The sequence below is a fragment of the Choristoneura fumiferana genome, chromosome 2 (genome assembly GCF_025370935.1).
Source record: "Choristoneura fumiferana chromosome 2, NRCan_CFum_1, whole genome shotgun sequence".
Classification (NCBI taxonomy): Eukaryota; Metazoa; Arthropoda; class Insecta; order Lepidoptera; family Tortricidae; genus Choristoneura; species Choristoneura fumiferana.
Window position 1 is genome coordinate 15095501 of NC_133473.1, and position 15866 is coordinate 15111366.

At 34.1% G+C, this 15866-nt stretch overlaps 2 protein-coding genes across 2 annotated transcripts; both read right to left on the bottom strand.

Annotated features, from left to right (window-relative positions):
• Window positions 1-1688: 1688 nt before the first annotated feature.
• On the bottom strand, window positions 1689-3834 carry LOC141445546 (glucose dehydrogenase [FAD, quinone]-like). The gene is made up of 3 exons (XM_074111381.1): window positions 3640-3834; window positions 3422-3552; window positions 1689-3292 (listed from the first exon to the last, which is right to left on the bottom strand). Exons 1-3 carry the CDS (start codon window positions 3803-3805, stop codon window positions 1721-1723), a joined length of 1869 nt encoding a protein of 622 aa, XP_073967482.1. The 5' UTR covers window positions 3806-3834; the 3' UTR covers window positions 1689-1720.
• An 8775-nt stretch (window positions 3835-12609) lies between these two features.
• LOC141445547 (uncharacterized) lies at window positions 12610-14856 on the bottom strand. Its single transcript, XM_074111382.1, has 2 exons — window positions 14594-14856; window positions 12610-14507 (listed from the first exon to the last, which is right to left on the bottom strand). Exon 2 carries the CDS (start codon window positions 14425-14427, stop codon window positions 13273-13275), a length of 1155 nt encoding a protein of 384 aa, XP_073967483.1. The 5' UTR covers window positions 14428-14507; window positions 14594-14856; the 3' UTR covers window positions 12610-13272.
• Window positions 14857-15866: the final 1010 nt, after the last annotated feature.

Genomic DNA, 15866 nt, shown 5'->3' on the forward strand with positions numbered 1-15866 from the left:
CGAAAGTTTGTAAGTCTGTTTGTTTATTTGTTACTTCATCACGTGCAAACCGCTGAAACAATTAAGATGAAATTCGTTATACAGATAGTTTGCGTCCCGGGGAAGGATAGTTTTTAACCCGGAAAATGCCATAGTTCCCGCGGGATAGTGAAAACCGAATTCTACGCGGACGGAGTCGCGGGTAATGGCTAGTCCTTAATATAATTGAATAGATTCATATTCGTAGTCATTAATTGTGTTTTATGAAATGAAATCGTGTTTTTTGAATATTTTTGCACAATTGCCATTTTAAGGTTATTTCCACGCCTAAAAATCCTCCATTCACAAACACCGTGTTGGCTGTTTAAGGGTTTCACACAAAAATTAAAAAAAAAACTTTAATCCCTCGAGAATAAAAAGGAGCTTTAGTCCCGATATGCAGAGCCTAAAGTAACATTTTAAGGGCATGAGAAGTGAAAAAGCTTTTAAAAAAAGGTTATGGTAACATTTTTAAAGCACAAGTTAACACGTAGTCTCTTTGAAAGCCTACTACAACTTTCATGGAAAGCGCCCTCTATTCTTATTTAAAATTAAAATATTATCCCACAAGCATGCATAACCGAGATAATAAAGTATCCCTATATCTATATCTAATTGCCAAGTTTCATCTCAATCTGTTCTGCCATTATTGTGCGAATGTAAAACCATCCAAAATCCGAATAGCCAAACATCTTCACAAACATGCTCATTTATAATATTAATAGGGTAGAAGGATGTTGGGTATTACTAAAACAAATAACTAAATTTTTTAAAATATTTCTTCATACTATTACTTACAAAAAACATACCTAGATTTTTTGGGGACCTAACTTAACTTGGAACTATAACTAACTGCACTCATTATCAGTACCTACGTAACCTATTTTTTATAAAAAAATAAAAACAATTAATTACATATTTGCATAAACAGGCGCCGTTTCAATTTATAGCAGGTCGCTCGCGGAGCATTGTTAATATTAAATGAATTAATTGGATCAATAAAAATATGATTTACATTCGCTTTTAAAGCACTGTAAGTAGTCACGTGTTCCCGACAGTGGTTAACTCCACCCATATCATGTTTCACTAACTGCTTTGGATTGTATAAATAAAGCTAAATTTTATGTTCCTGGCCATTATCTGCGAGCAATTACGACCAGGAACATTATTTCTGATATATTTTTATTGATCATGAGCACCAAGAAGCAGCGCTACAGAAATACCCAATAAGTTAAAACAAGCAATAAAAATGGGCTAAAACAGATCAGTGTAAATTTATTTAGTGTTTCTAACCCTGGACTCTTTCTGTTTGGATTAGTAGAATTTATGCGTTTGGATGGCCAAGTGGTTAGAGAATCTTACTACGAAGCTTGAGGTCCCGGGTTCGATTCCTGACCGGGGCAGTTGTATGAATAATACGAATGTTTGTTCTCGAGTCTTGGATGTTTAATAATAATATGTATTTAAGTATGTATTTTTCTATATAAAGGTTTATCCGTTGCCTAGTATCCACAGTACAAGACTTGCTTAGTTTAGGACTAGGTCAATAAAATTCGTGTCAAGTACCCACGATATTTATTTATTTATCTTAATTAACTAAAGACTGACGTTAAATTAAAAAAAAAAATTTTTTTAAGGGAAACTAATATATTTCTAGCGTTGATATTTTACAATGTTATTCATATTAATCAATAATGATGTGTCAATCCCATTCCCAATAATCCTTAATCATATCGGAAACCTTTTCACCGATCATAATTGTAGCAGCATTTGTATTTGCTCTCACGATTCGTGGCATAATGCTTGCATCCGCCACCCTCAAGTTAAGCATTCCATGGACTCTTAACTCAGGGCTGACGACAGAGGTGACGTCTTCATAGGGACCCATTTTAACAGTACCTACTGGATGGTATAAAGTTGAAGTTAAATGACGAGCAATGCATTCAAAATATTTCTTACTCTTGAAGGCAAAATTCTCACAGCTCGTAAACGGCAAGCGAACTAAAGATGCGTTATACTGTTGTAATGCAAAAGTTTCTGTCAAATAAGACACAAATTCCATGCTTTGTACAATTGTCTCCACATCAAAAGCGTCATCAAAGTAATTAGCGTTAATCAGAGGTTTCTCATAAGGATCTTTACTTTTTAATTTTATTACTCCTAGAGAGTTTGGTTTAAGCAAAACCGACCAGAACAAAAGTAAAGGATATTGCTCGTTGAGCTCATATATAATATTCAGTGTGTTATCATCAAATTCGTGTGCTTTGTAAATGTCCAAAATCTCTTTTGATTTCGGTGGAAGAAGGATATGGTGAAACTGAATGTTTGGTATCATGTCGTTGAGATCAAATACATTGAGGAAGGAAATAACTTCCGTTGGTCCAAGGTTGGTAAAAAATCCGGTTTGTTTTGTAACAAACTCTGTCATAAAAATACTGTAAGTTTCTTTGTCAAGCGGTAACATGTCGATGTTTAGGTTTATTAAGTTTGAAACAACTACATGATCTTGTAAATTAAGTCCCACAGGTAAATCTTCAACAATATCTATGCCCATCTCTTCGAGATGCTCTCGTGGACCAATACCGGATAGCATTAATAATTGAGGTGTGTTAATAGCACCCGCAGAGAGTATAATTTCTTTTCGCACTTTGATAATATTAATCTCCATTTCTTTCTGAACTTCAATTCCAATAGCAACTTTAGAATTTTCTCTAAAAATTATCTTAGTGACTAAAGTTTTTTTTAAGACAAACAAATTGCTTCTTTCTCTAGCGGGTGTCAAAAATGCACGAGCTGCGCTCTGGCGACGTCCCTTGTAAGCCGTGGCCAATGTTTTTAAAGCTCCCACTGTATCTTTTCCTGATAAATCTTGGACGATTGGTACCCCAATCTCCTCATAAGCATTTAATATTACGTTGCTCAAATTATGTGACCCAGTGTGCCTTCCAATGTTTAGCAGTCCGTCTTCGTTGTGGTATTTCTCTTTTTCATCTTTTGATATAAGATCATCGTGTAAAGCTTGACTCTTCTTGAAGTATGGTAACACCTCATCGTAACTCCAACCTTCGTTTCCCATATCATTCCATTCATTGAAATCTTCTTTATGACCGCGTACATAAAACATAGCATTTATGCTGCTACTTCCTCCTAAAGTTTTGCCCCGCGGCCAGTAGCATTGACTGTTTTTTGAGCTGAGACAGTAGTTTTGCCCCGGTTCAGTGCGATATTGCCAGTCATTTTGTGAATGAAATAAATTGAAGAATGCACCCACCAACTAAAACAAGTTTATAGACAATTTTGATTATTCGGTTCCGATATTTTTATAAACTTATATTGATAGCAGCATATCTTATAGCATAATTAGTTATTTCGTAATTTCACGTCTTAAATTTTAAGGACTTACCTCAGTATCTAAGGTTGGATCGTCTCCGGCTTCCACTAAAAGGATTTTCCAGTCTGGGTTCTCACTTAGCCGATTTGCTATGACGGAACCCGCTGAGCCAGCTCCTACAATAATGAAGTCAAATTCTGGATCTGGAATGGCCAAAATACAAAAATTTATACTACGAGTACTCGTGTGATTTCATGTCATAAACTAGAACGAAGGAATTAACTATTCACCTGCCAGTATTTCGCTTCTTTTGTCTGGTGGCCATTGTAGAGGTGTCGTTAGGGAACAATGTGCTGCTATTATAGTATTCACGGCGAAAGTAAATGCAGATCCACTGCTTTGGACGACTTCAGTTGCAAGTAGGGGTAGAGATTCGTTGCATGGCCAAAAATCCATGACCAATAATTGAAGATATTGTTATTATCTAACACCCTTCTACTCTTCACCTCGTCTAGAACAGCAAGTGATGATTTGTCTACCTATATATGTATAATAAAGATAGTAATACTGTCGTGAAATTGACCGTGCCTAATGATGTAATCAGTACGCAATTTCATTGTTAAGGTCATGATGACTTGTTAAAACGTCTTGTTGTTCTTCAAATTGCTTGTAATTTTGGTGGCGTCATTTCGTGGTTTGGCAATGGCAGCTTCCCTTTGTAACTGCTCCCTACTAAAACCGAACTGATGATGATGATTCTTGCTGCTGATACTTATATCTATCTTGTGCTTATAATTAAACTAATTATTTAACATACTTATCAGTAAAACTTATCAACTCTTAATGTTTAACTAACTAGTAAAACTTTGTTCAGGTAAATACTCCTACTTATGAATATTAGCTAAAGTGGCCATGTGAATCGTCTAGTGATATATGTAGAACCTACGTTGTGTGCGCTGAGTAACCCAAAATAATTCAAGTGAAAAGTAAGAATGGAATAACTATTATATGATTAAGCAAACTATGTAGAAAAGTATTTTTCTCGGGAACTCTCAAACTTTAGGATATGAATTGAAAGTGTATTTCGGACTGATACCGGGGGCACAATGCCCCTGGGGGTTCCGCCAAATCTGTTTTAAATCCATATACCATCACCTAAGAACCCACCAGTATCTCCAAATACAACAATATTCCCCTTTAGAAGAGGTATATTGCAGATCAGAAAACCTACGCACTAACAACGGTACATGACAAAGTCATAAGTACAGATACAATTCTATGGCAAATGTTATACTTAACTTACAATAGGTTACCAGTGAACTCGCCTAACCTTATGAGTCATTCGCATGTATACCCTACCGCAGAATATCAGTAGAAAGCCTAACCTTATGACTCATTCCTTGTTTATAAGCTTACCGGTGAACTTGCCCAATCTTCCGACTCATTCACCAGTAAACTCTACTGTACATTGATAATACACATATAATAATATACAAGTCCCTATAGATACCTACCATTAATTGCCTAATGTTTTGACTCATTCAATCAAGTAATTATAATGTAAGGCCGCACGGTGCAATGCAGTACCTTGCTAGCTTTCCTAATAATGAGGACGGTGTGTTACTGCCCTAACACGCAGACCTAAATGTTGCTAGCTTCCTGGCAATATAGCCCCTAAGAAGAGGGAGCCAGCGGACTGGATACTTACAGGTGTTCATAAATAAATATATAGATAAGGGACCGTAATACTGAATTCCAATTATAAAAAGACGCGCCAGAAGCACGGTCTAGATCAAAGTCCTACAAGCTCGTTATAATGTTAGACAGTATTCCGGATGGGTGACTAGACAGATCGACTTTCGTCTCTCTGCCTCTGAAACGCCCACTCATTTCAGGTAGACAGGTGACTTGCATTACCTTACGTTGACACCATGTTAAGATAAGATTGGTTTTTTGGAATCTTTTTGTATTTTTTATTTCAATTCCAAATTTTTACTTTTACGGTCATCCCGTAAAACCTAAATTGAAAATACAAACTGAAATATAGATGCACAGAAAAACCAGAAAAATAAGACCAGCACTGGGAATCGAACCCAGGTTCTCGGTATTAAAAAGATTCCAAAAAAACAATCTTAATTTGATTGCTTAATAACGATATCTCTTGTCCGGGTGAGCGGTTAGCTCCAATAGAATGCCGAAAGTTTCTCGATGAGGGCTACGGTATAGATGTCGCTAGCGTCACTGCTTAAGTGGCTAAATAAGAAAAAAGCAAGCTGAGATATGTGGTGCATAGGGGAAATTCGTGTCTGTACCGTTGACCAGCAGTGGTGTAGCGGTATAGCACGCGGTACGGAATACCGAGGACCTGGGTTCGATTCCCAGTGCTGGTCTTATTTTTCTGGTTTTTCTGTGCATCTATATTTCAGTGTGTATTTTCAATCATGTTAGGTTTCGAGTCTTACAAGTTGTCTAGCTACACCAAGTTACGTTATGATGAACCAGACGCCACCCGTTTATAGGGAAAGGACACAGAAAATATAAATGGGTTAGTACAATTGCGTAAGAAAATAATTCACTATCTATGGAAAATAGTAAACCAAATTCTCACAGAAAAGAAAAATAATTCCTCTAAAACTTAAATATTTCAAACATAATTGAAATGAAGATAATAATTTACCACTATTATCAGTAGCAAACTATAATCCGTCTGACTAAAAAATATATCCATTTTATAAGACAATACTCACTCTGCAATTTATATTAATACCCAAATAGACTATGTAAAGTTCCGAATAATAAAATGTGAAATGATTAAAGATCCAAATAAATTTATACTGCAAAAATCCCCAAAGAACGCGCGTAAATTTAAAATCGCTTCAGACTGAACCCCAAGCCCTTCTGCACTCATTTAAGTCAGACCAAATACTGAATGCCCCGGGCCTACGATTCCACTCCTATTTATAGTATTTCAGCCCTTTCAGCCTCAACGTCGTCAATGGCCTCACTGTCTTCTTTGACCTCACGGGCGTCTCGAGCATCTACCGCCTCAATGGCCTCACCAGCCTTGTCACAGCCCTAACCAAATATGTCCGCTACCCGCTCAATACTAAATAACATCATAATTTTGAAGCTTAATTGTGACTTAATTACTGAACAGAATGAAACGAAACTTGGTTAAAAGAAAGCTCATCTCCTATATAATCTTATTTAATTCGAATTTTCCTTGCATTTTGGATATATTTCATGTAATCATGACAAACATAATAATTTCTGTTTCATGCATTTTTACCTTAATGTAGAATGTTTTTATAACCAATATTTTGCTGAAACTCATACAATAATAATATATACAATCATTACATTCAATTTCAATGTTTGTTTCCTCTCAATTTTCATGAAATAACTTGTAATTTAATGTTAATTAGTTTCCCATACATAACAGCGCCCTCTGACATTTAAAGTTGGAATTAGATACTTTTCTAATTGTCTGACATTCGCATTAGATGGCGCTGTTCTTGACAATTTCTTTATTAATATGATAATAATTATAGTTCAAAACATATTCGCGCCTAGACCGCTTTCACTTGAAACCGGTACACCTTTTGTGCCAAAACTAAAACTTTTTAAGGTAGGACACAAGTGGGTATTAAGGACTCTTAAAATTAACCAAAAACGAATATATATGCAATACTGACAATAAAACGTAAATAGGGATGTATGAACGTCTCAAATACAAGTTTGGCACACAGTTATTAATTTGCTTGATTTAGATAAGTAGTAGGAGAATATTTCTTATGCGACGTATGTAGTACCTATTATTCTATTCTAAATACATTTTTTTTAAAACACACCAGTGGGAATCAAACACGCCAAGATGGTTCCATATACGATTTACCCTGTAAAGCGTGGAGGACACTAGAATAGAGAAATCTCTCTTTAGGCGGATGCATGCTATGCCTGTTATATTCATAACTACGTTTTTTTACAACGAAAAATATCCCGGTCTGAAAAGTATAAAACAATAAAATACATTCTTATCCAAAATTTTAGATGATATGCGATTACCTACTGATATTCTCTAAAGTTTGTAGATAGGAATTTTACACAAAATATTTTTTATTTCATACTTTTCAGACTGTGATATTTTTCAGCTTCGGATTAGTTTTAAAAAAATATTTTTTACTAGCTGTTGCTCTGCGAAGAATTCATTTATTGGTATCCCATGGGAAGTATGCAATTTTTATGATAAAAACTATCCTATGTGGTTTCTAGAGTCACAAACTATCTCCATATCAAATTCAATAAAAATTAGTTTAGCAGCTTCAATGTGAAAGGTAAAGGACAGACAGACAGAAAAACAGATACATAGTTTGTTATAAAAGTAAGATATAAAACATTTATTCGTGATATTTAAGGTTTTTTTTGTGCATTTACAATATTTCCTCATTCCTTCATTATTTTGGGGATTAGTTTTAAAAAAGGTTTCACCCTGTTCTTAGGGTTGCTCCTATGTAGGTGAACTATTTTTAGAAAAATTAAGTAGGCCCGCGTGTAATACGGCCCAAGTTTTCTCATTCTGAGAGCAGGCTTGTGCCCGCAGTGGGACTTGGGCTAGGATAGGATGGTGATGATGACTCGGATAAAAATTATGTATTATTTTAATATATACTTGGCACCATCTATCGGGGAATTTGATAACAAATATGCTATTACTCTTGCATAAAATAACTTAGTTTCTTTTATATACTGAGCGGTGAAAAATCAGGTCCTCAAATGTATGCAGTAATAGGTAATTTTAATTTTGTATGTAGAGTGGGCCAAATTTTGTGCCGCTAAGTATATTTGCGTCACCATACTGTTACATGTTTGTAAAGCTGATTTTTATTTTATAATTTACCCTGATTTTGTGAATGTTCATATAATATTTATTTTGTTGACTTATCAATAATCGGCAAATAAAAAAAATATGAACCTATTTAGTAAATTATATTAAGGAAAAGTAAGTTTTAAGGTAAAGGATAATAAAGAATGGTCAATTTTCATTTTAATCTATTTTTTTAAGTAGCTCTTAAATAACAAATTAAGAAATATATTTTTTGCTGGGATTGCCAACCGGACCTTAAATTTGTCACATCACACAGTAGGTACGAGCAGGTACAATGAGTAATTTTTATTTTTATTTACAGATTTGTGCATTCTCGTTTGGGCAACATAAATGTACATAAAATATAAACAGAACTTACGCGGACTACAGTTAATTTTAATATAGGTAACTCCGAGTGCTAACCCCGGGTGAAGTAGTGCCGAAATTTTTGAAACTGTCATCCTTACCCAGGCCTACCAATTTAATTTTTAAACCCTTCATCGTGCAAGCGGCCCAAAGTACACCAAATTTCAATCAAATCGGCCCAGTGCATTCGGAGCAAATTGGTTGTGATAAACGTACAGACAGATCCGGTATGTCACTCGTACATATCGACACCTCCTAAGTATACTGGTACAAGTGCATAATCATAAATTTACAGGAGAGCTGTTCAAAGGTTCCAAAACCTGTAACTTTCTCATTTGATGATATAACTTTTCAAAATTTTGCATTGGTTCCAAAGAAAATATTTGCTTTCTACCTGTATTAATGGAATTTTGAAATTTTTTATAGTTTTGAGAAAATTGCAGATACACTACTATACGCGTATTTTACATCTTGTAGTTGTGCGGTATACTGAGCTAACTACCACTTGCTCCAGTATACGGCGTAATGCGTAGATTACTGATCTAACGATATTTTTATATTGTATATGAATTTTTAGATGAAATACAAAACAATGAACAATAAAACAGATGCTCTTTTACCTTCATCTATTGATTTATAAACGTTTTTATCACTTGCATCAATATACGCTAACATTAGCATGCCACTTGTACCAATATACCGCTAGTAATGTTTTAAACGTGCTATACAAAATACAGAAATATACCTTTATAAAAAACCTCACTTGAAATATAAATGGTTTTATTAAGAAAAGTAATTGTATTAAGTGCTTTAAATTAATGGAAGCACATTCAATGGATTCGTATTCCTGTTCAAATGTGTACTCGTATTTTATTGTGAAAGGTTCCTCATGTGATACATATATCGCATCGCACCCATTTGTATCCACATAATGGTTTAGCTTTTTGTGCCTCTTCAGGGTTCCGTACTCAAAGGGTATAAACGGTAACCCTACTACTTTATACTAATTCGCAGTCCATCCGTCTGTCACCAGGCTGTATCTCATGAACCATGATAGTTAGACAGTTGAAATTTTCACAGATTATGTATAACTGTAGTCGATATAATATATATATATAATGTTGATTTTCTATTGACAGTGAATTAAACGATGTGTTGCTCTGTAAACAAAGATTTATTTAAATGAGTTACTTATATTCTATAACAAAACAACACCTTTTGGGCTCTGAAAGTAAGGAAAACCTACCTGTAAACAAAGAAACGACATTTAACGTTTATTATTCACAGTGTCAATTACTTCTTAAATCTTTTAACAATAATCTAAATAAATTAACTACGGCATTTACGTTTTCGCCATATCATTCTTTTTATAACCTCTCAAACTCTTCGTATTGACAGCACTGTTTTATCGACGGGACAGTCTGCTTTACCGACTATACAAACTGCTTCAGCCACAGTACCGCGCTGCTTTACCGATAGAGTGAGTCGCGACAAAATTAAAAAAAAGAAATGTTAATACTATTTCTTTACATCTCCCCCACAAGGGAAGAAATTTTTTTTAGCAAAATTTCCTTCAATTACACTCATAACTCTATACTTCGTCTTCTTGATATTCTATTGTAAGACTGGTATCAATTTTGTGATATGGAAAAGATTTGATTCCATTTTTTTATGGCCTGTATCTATCTTGTATATTGAATTAGATTCTTTTTTTAAAATCCTATATGGTCCAATTCTTAGTTCATCCAACTTCCTCCTGTTTAACTTATTGCCATTTTCCACATATACCATGTCCCCTACGTTAAATTCATAGTATTTTCGGTTTTTATCGAACATTATTTTGTTATAATCATGGGATTTTCTGGTGTTTTCAAGGGCAATTTCCCTGTCTCTGATCCAATCACTGTGTGACTTTTTTTGTGTTAATTCCGCGGGTAAAATTGTGACATCTGTACCATGTAAAAGATAGGTAGGTGGAAAACCGGTAACTGAGTGGCAAGTTTCATTATATTTCTTAACACACTCATGAGCTATGGTTGTCCAAGCCTTTTTTTTTACGTCTTCATTTATCCTACATCTAATTTTATTGACCAATGTTTGGTTCAACCTTTCATTAAGGCCGTTTGAGAATGAAGCATTCACTGCTGTAAATACCATGGTTATCTGTTTGTTCTTTAAGAATGTCTTAAATTCTATGGAATTTATTCCTGGGTATTGGTCGGTTAAAATCATACCAATGTCCTCTACGTCCGGTATGCTCATGACCAGTTTTACAAAATCATTAGCACTCTGAGTTTTCGATGTTAAGATGAACGCATACCTAGTAAAGTGATCTACCAAAAGATGCAGATATTTCTTTGTAGATCTTGAACCTCCGAAACCTCCAATTGTGTCTATAGACATTATTTCAAATGGCTTCGTGGCAGGACCTAGATGTGACATAAAGCCAAATTTTTCGTGTCCCCTTGATTTGTTCTTAATGCATATTTCACAAGACCTGCAAACTGTTCTTATGTTTTTTGCCAAGTTTCTAGTTGTAAAAAACGGGCTCATTGTCTTCTGCATCTGTCCCATCCCGATATGACCTAAGTCTTTATGCATTGTTTTTAAAATCTTTATGCTGAATTCTTCCGATATAACTATTTTGTCTTTTTTTTTAACCTTTTTGAAGTAGATCTTGTCTTTTTCTATTAGCTTGTTTTATTTTTTTGTATTTCTTCATTTTCCTTCTGATCCGTTAGAATATCGTCCAGTTTTATAAAGTTCACGACTTTGAGTTGCTCATCTGTGTTTTCATTTGGCTCTAATACGGGATTCCTGCTAAGGCAGTCTGCTTCTAAATTCTGTCTTCCTGGTGCGTATATAATTTTAAATTCATATTGTGATAGATAATATATCAAGTCCCCTAGTTCTTCGTCAGTTCTTGATTTCAAATTCATATTTTCTAGCGGTTTATGATCTGAATAAACCGTGAATGTTTTGCCTATTAACCAGTATTGCCAATACTTGACCGCTTCTTTAATGGCTAGGCATTCCAAATATATTGCTTTTTTTTTCTTTTGTGCTTCATTAAGTTTTTTTGAAAAGTATGCTACTGGTTTTTCCTTTCCATCGGGCTGTACTTGTTTTAAAATTGCTCCAACACCTTTCAATGAAGCATCAGTGTAAATATTTATAGGTAATTCTTGGTCAAAAATCTCTAGTACTGGTTGAGTACATAGCAAGTTCTTTATGGTATCAAATGCTTTTTGACATTCTTCTGACCAAACGAATTTTTGGTTTTTCCGTAGTAAGTTATGCAATGGGTCCAATATTATTGCACTCTTAGGTATATATTCGTGGTAAAAGTTAATTTTTCCTAGGAATTGTCTTATATTTTTTTGCGTTTTTGGTACTGGGAAATTCTTTATTGAAATCAAATTATCTTTAATTGGTTTAACTGAATTGTTCTGTATGATATGACCTAGATATTTTACCGAGTCTGAGGCAAATGCGCATTTTGTAAATTTTAGCCTAAAACCTTCTGTCTTGATGGCTTCAAGTAATTGCGTAAGATGTTTCATATGCTCAGCAAAAGTTTTTGAAAATATGAGGAGGTCATCTATGTAGTTGACGGCGAAATCAGTAAGCTTGTATTTTCTGAGTATATTACTTAAAATCCTTTGGAAAATTGCAGGCGAAGTCTTAAGTCCAAAAGGTAGACAAGTCCACTGGAAATGTCCCTCCTGGGTTACAAATCCTGTTTTATTCCTATCTTCAATTCGCAAAGGTATAGACCAAAATGCAGAGTTGATGTCTAATGTAGTAAAATAACTACAATTTCGAGTCTTCATCATTAAGTCTTCAATTACGGGAAATGGCTGAGCTTGAGGTATTATTATTTTATTTAAGTCTCTGAAGTCTATGCATAGTCTGGATTTTCTGTTATCTTCTTTTTATATGCAAGAGTAACCGGTGCACCAAATGGACTGTATGATTCCTCTATTAGCTTATTATCTAATAATTTTGCAATTTGCTCTTCTATCTTTTTTATCTTCTATAGTGCATCTGTAAGGTCTCTTACTACAGTATTTATCTACTAATAGGTCTATTCTTGCTTCATATCCATTGACAGTGCCTACATCATATTTGTTTCTGGCAAAAACTGATTCATATTTGCTTACTAAATTGTTAATTTCAGATTTTTGACGTTCATCTAAATGGTTTACTTTCATTTCAAAGTCATCTTCTTTAACGTGTTCATTGAAATTAATTATGGATTTATCGGAAGTTTTAATATTGTGCTCATCTGCGATTTTTATTTTATACTCCATCTTATCTTCGGTAGCAATGCTTTCCATTTTGTTGGTATTTTCACATTTCAAGTGTAGTTTCTGGGTTATTCTCAAGTCTTCATTTTGTATCAACCTGAATGTTTGTATTAAGTCAAGTCCTATTAAAAAATCATATTTGAAGTTTTGTTCCTCTATAATATATACATCCACATTTTCCTCCAAGTCTAAGATCTTTATTTTCAAATTAGTCAAACCACTTGTCTTCTTAACACCATTAATCGTAACTAAGTCTGCTTCATTCAAATTGTTTCCTTTTCCTTTTATTTTCAATAATTTAGAATTAATTAGGGAAACATTTGAGCCTGAATCATAAACTCCATTTATATCTAATATATCATTTACCAGTAGTTTGACTTTTATTAATGGTGTGACTGCTCGTTTTTTTGGTCCGATTCATTCAACTCCGTTTCGATCACAGAGTTGTTCACGTGTTTAATGAAATTTCTCTTTGTATTGTCCCCTTCTTTTGTTCTAAACCAGCATATAGCTTCCGGGTGATAACGACCAGCTTTATTCAATTTCTCGCAAATTTTACATGGACTTCTTTCTTCATTTTTATCATTCGTCCTTGGTAAATTTCCATCTCCAAATCTCCTTTTTACTAGTAAATTTTTCTTATTTACCATATGTTCATACTTGCTTAGCTCGTTAAACAAATCCACTGCATCTCTAAGTGTTTCTCGATCAATTCTATTCAGAATGAATTCTGGCAAACCAGCCGCAATAAGATCTATCAAAGTACCTGTATCAATCGATCTTCTCATATCCAACAGCAGTTTTTCTTTCCGTATGGCATAATCCAGTAATAAACCATCTTTATATTTGAACAACAGTGCATACGTTACCGGGCTCCATCCTTTATTTGCGAATGACTCACAAAATTTGCTCTTCCATATTGACCACTCCGAGTTAATAGTCAATTTGATAATCATGGAACTGTACCAATCTACACAACTTTTGTCCATAAACAGTCGGAGTAATTCAATTTTTTCCTCGTCTGTTGTGACATTAAAGCGGATGCACTCTTTTTCAAAAATATCAATCCATTGTTTTGCGTTTGGGTTCTTGCTTGTAAACTTTTCAATTACAAACTTATCTGCAATAAATTTCAAGTTTTGTTGTTTTGGTTCCTGTGTGTTTTCCAATAATTTTTCAAATAACCTTTCCAAGGAATCCATTCCTTTTGCACTCGCAGCAGTAGGTTGTTCTGGGTTCATTTCTTCTAAAAACTGATCCCCAAATTGCAAATTACCATCTTCATCCATGTAGATTTTTTTCAGTTCTTCTGTTAGTGTAATCCAAACCCTTCGTGTTTGATATCTTTTTGCTAAACTGTTTTTAACTTTACTGTAGGCCGGTGTTTTCAATATATCCTTGTGATGACTAGCTGCTTGTAGTGTTTCTGGTATAGCATACACCTTCTCCTCGCTCGTTGTTATCGAGGTTATGGCCAGTATATTAGATTTGCCATCACTTCCCGGTAACACCGTAAATTCGAAACGTAGTTTCTCCATTTCTGATTCACACCAATAAACAAAAATGTCGTTTTATAATGTTGATTTTCTATTGACAGTGAATTAAACGATGTGTTGCTCTGTAAACAAAGATTTATTTAAATGAGTTACTTATATTCTATAACAAAACAACACCTTTTGGGCTCTGAAAGTAAGGAAAACCTACCTGTAAACAAAGAAACGACATTTAACGTTTATTATTCACAGTGTCAATTACTTCTTAAATCTTTTAACAATAATCTAAATAAATTAACTACGGCATTTACGTTTTCGCCATATCATTCTTTTTATAACCTCTCAAACTCTTCGTATTGACAGCACTGTTTTATCGACGGGACAGTCTGCTTTACCGACTATACAAACTGCTTCAGCCACAGTACCGCGCTGCTTTACCGATAGAGTGAGTCGCGACAAAATTAAAAAAAAGAAATGTTAATACTATTTCTTTACATATATAACAAAAAATAGATCAGAATAAATATTTAAGGGGCCCCCATACAACAAATGTATTTTTTTTTTGCAATTTTTTTGCTAATCCTAATGAAGTAGTATAGATGGTACGGAACCCTTCGTGCGCGAGTCTGATTGGCACTTTGCTTAAGACAAGCTTTGACATGAAATATTGAGTCAAAGTCAAAATATCTTTATTCAATTTAGATTGTAACAAGCACTTATGAATGTCAAAAAATTTACCACCGGTTCGTAAAAACCTCTGTTGAGAAGAGTCTGGCAATAAACCTAGGTATATTTTGTAAACAGATTTACAATCATATTTTAGTGATATCTATACATCACAAGTATTTAACACAATTACATATTTAAAACAGTTCTCAATTCGCTATTTGGAGTAAGCACTCGCCAATGCGGATCGGAATTATTTCCAAATTTCTCTATCCATGATATAATCATTAATTTTAATAATACGCCTTATATATTAATGTCTTCTTGACAATAGATTTAAATTTTGTGTCTGTTTCTGAGTCGTGGGAAACTTCTATAACTTCATACGGTTTACCCGTTTTCGCCATATACATAGCCAGGTACCATTTCTTAGGTGTGTATAAAAAAATGTGTATAGGGTGTTATTAAAACCCTGTACTATAGTACAATTAGTAGCCCTAATGTGGTTTAAAGTATACTTTAAACCACATTAGGGCTACTAATTACTAATATGATCCAAGTAGAAAAATACTGTGATTCGAAAAAAAAAAAGATTTGTATGGAAGTGGAGTCGCAAGAAGATTTTCTAATTTCGATGTTTTCCCACTTATATCGTATTAGTAATCAGTAGCCCTAATATGGGTTACAGTATAGTACAGGATTTTTTTTATCAACCTGTAGGTATATTGAAATTTACTGTTCTCATTTTAATTAAAGCATGCATGCCTTCGCCTTCTTTTTGGGGATGCTCAACTACCAAAATGCAATGTAATACTGCA

What these genes read in the sequence shown, in the direction of transcription:
- LOC141445546 (XM_074111381.1), bottom strand. Translation starts at nt 3,805, where the DNA reads ATGGATTTTTGGCCATGCAACGAATCTCTACCCCTACTTGCAACTGAA. An exon ending in AAGAAGCGAAATACTGGCAG is followed by an intron (nt 3,553 to 3,639) that starts GTGAATAGTTAA and finishes TGGCCATTCCAG; the next exon opens with ATCCAGAATTTGACTTCATT. An exon ending in ATCCAACCTTAGATACTGAG is followed by an intron (nt 3,293 to 3,421) that starts GTAAGTCCTTAA and finishes AACTTGTTTTAG; the next exon opens with TTGGTGGGTGCATTCTTCAA.
- LOC141445547 (XM_074111382.1), bottom strand. Translation starts at nt 14,427, where the DNA reads ATGGAGAAACTACGTTTCGAATTTACGGTGTTACCGGGAAGTGATGGC.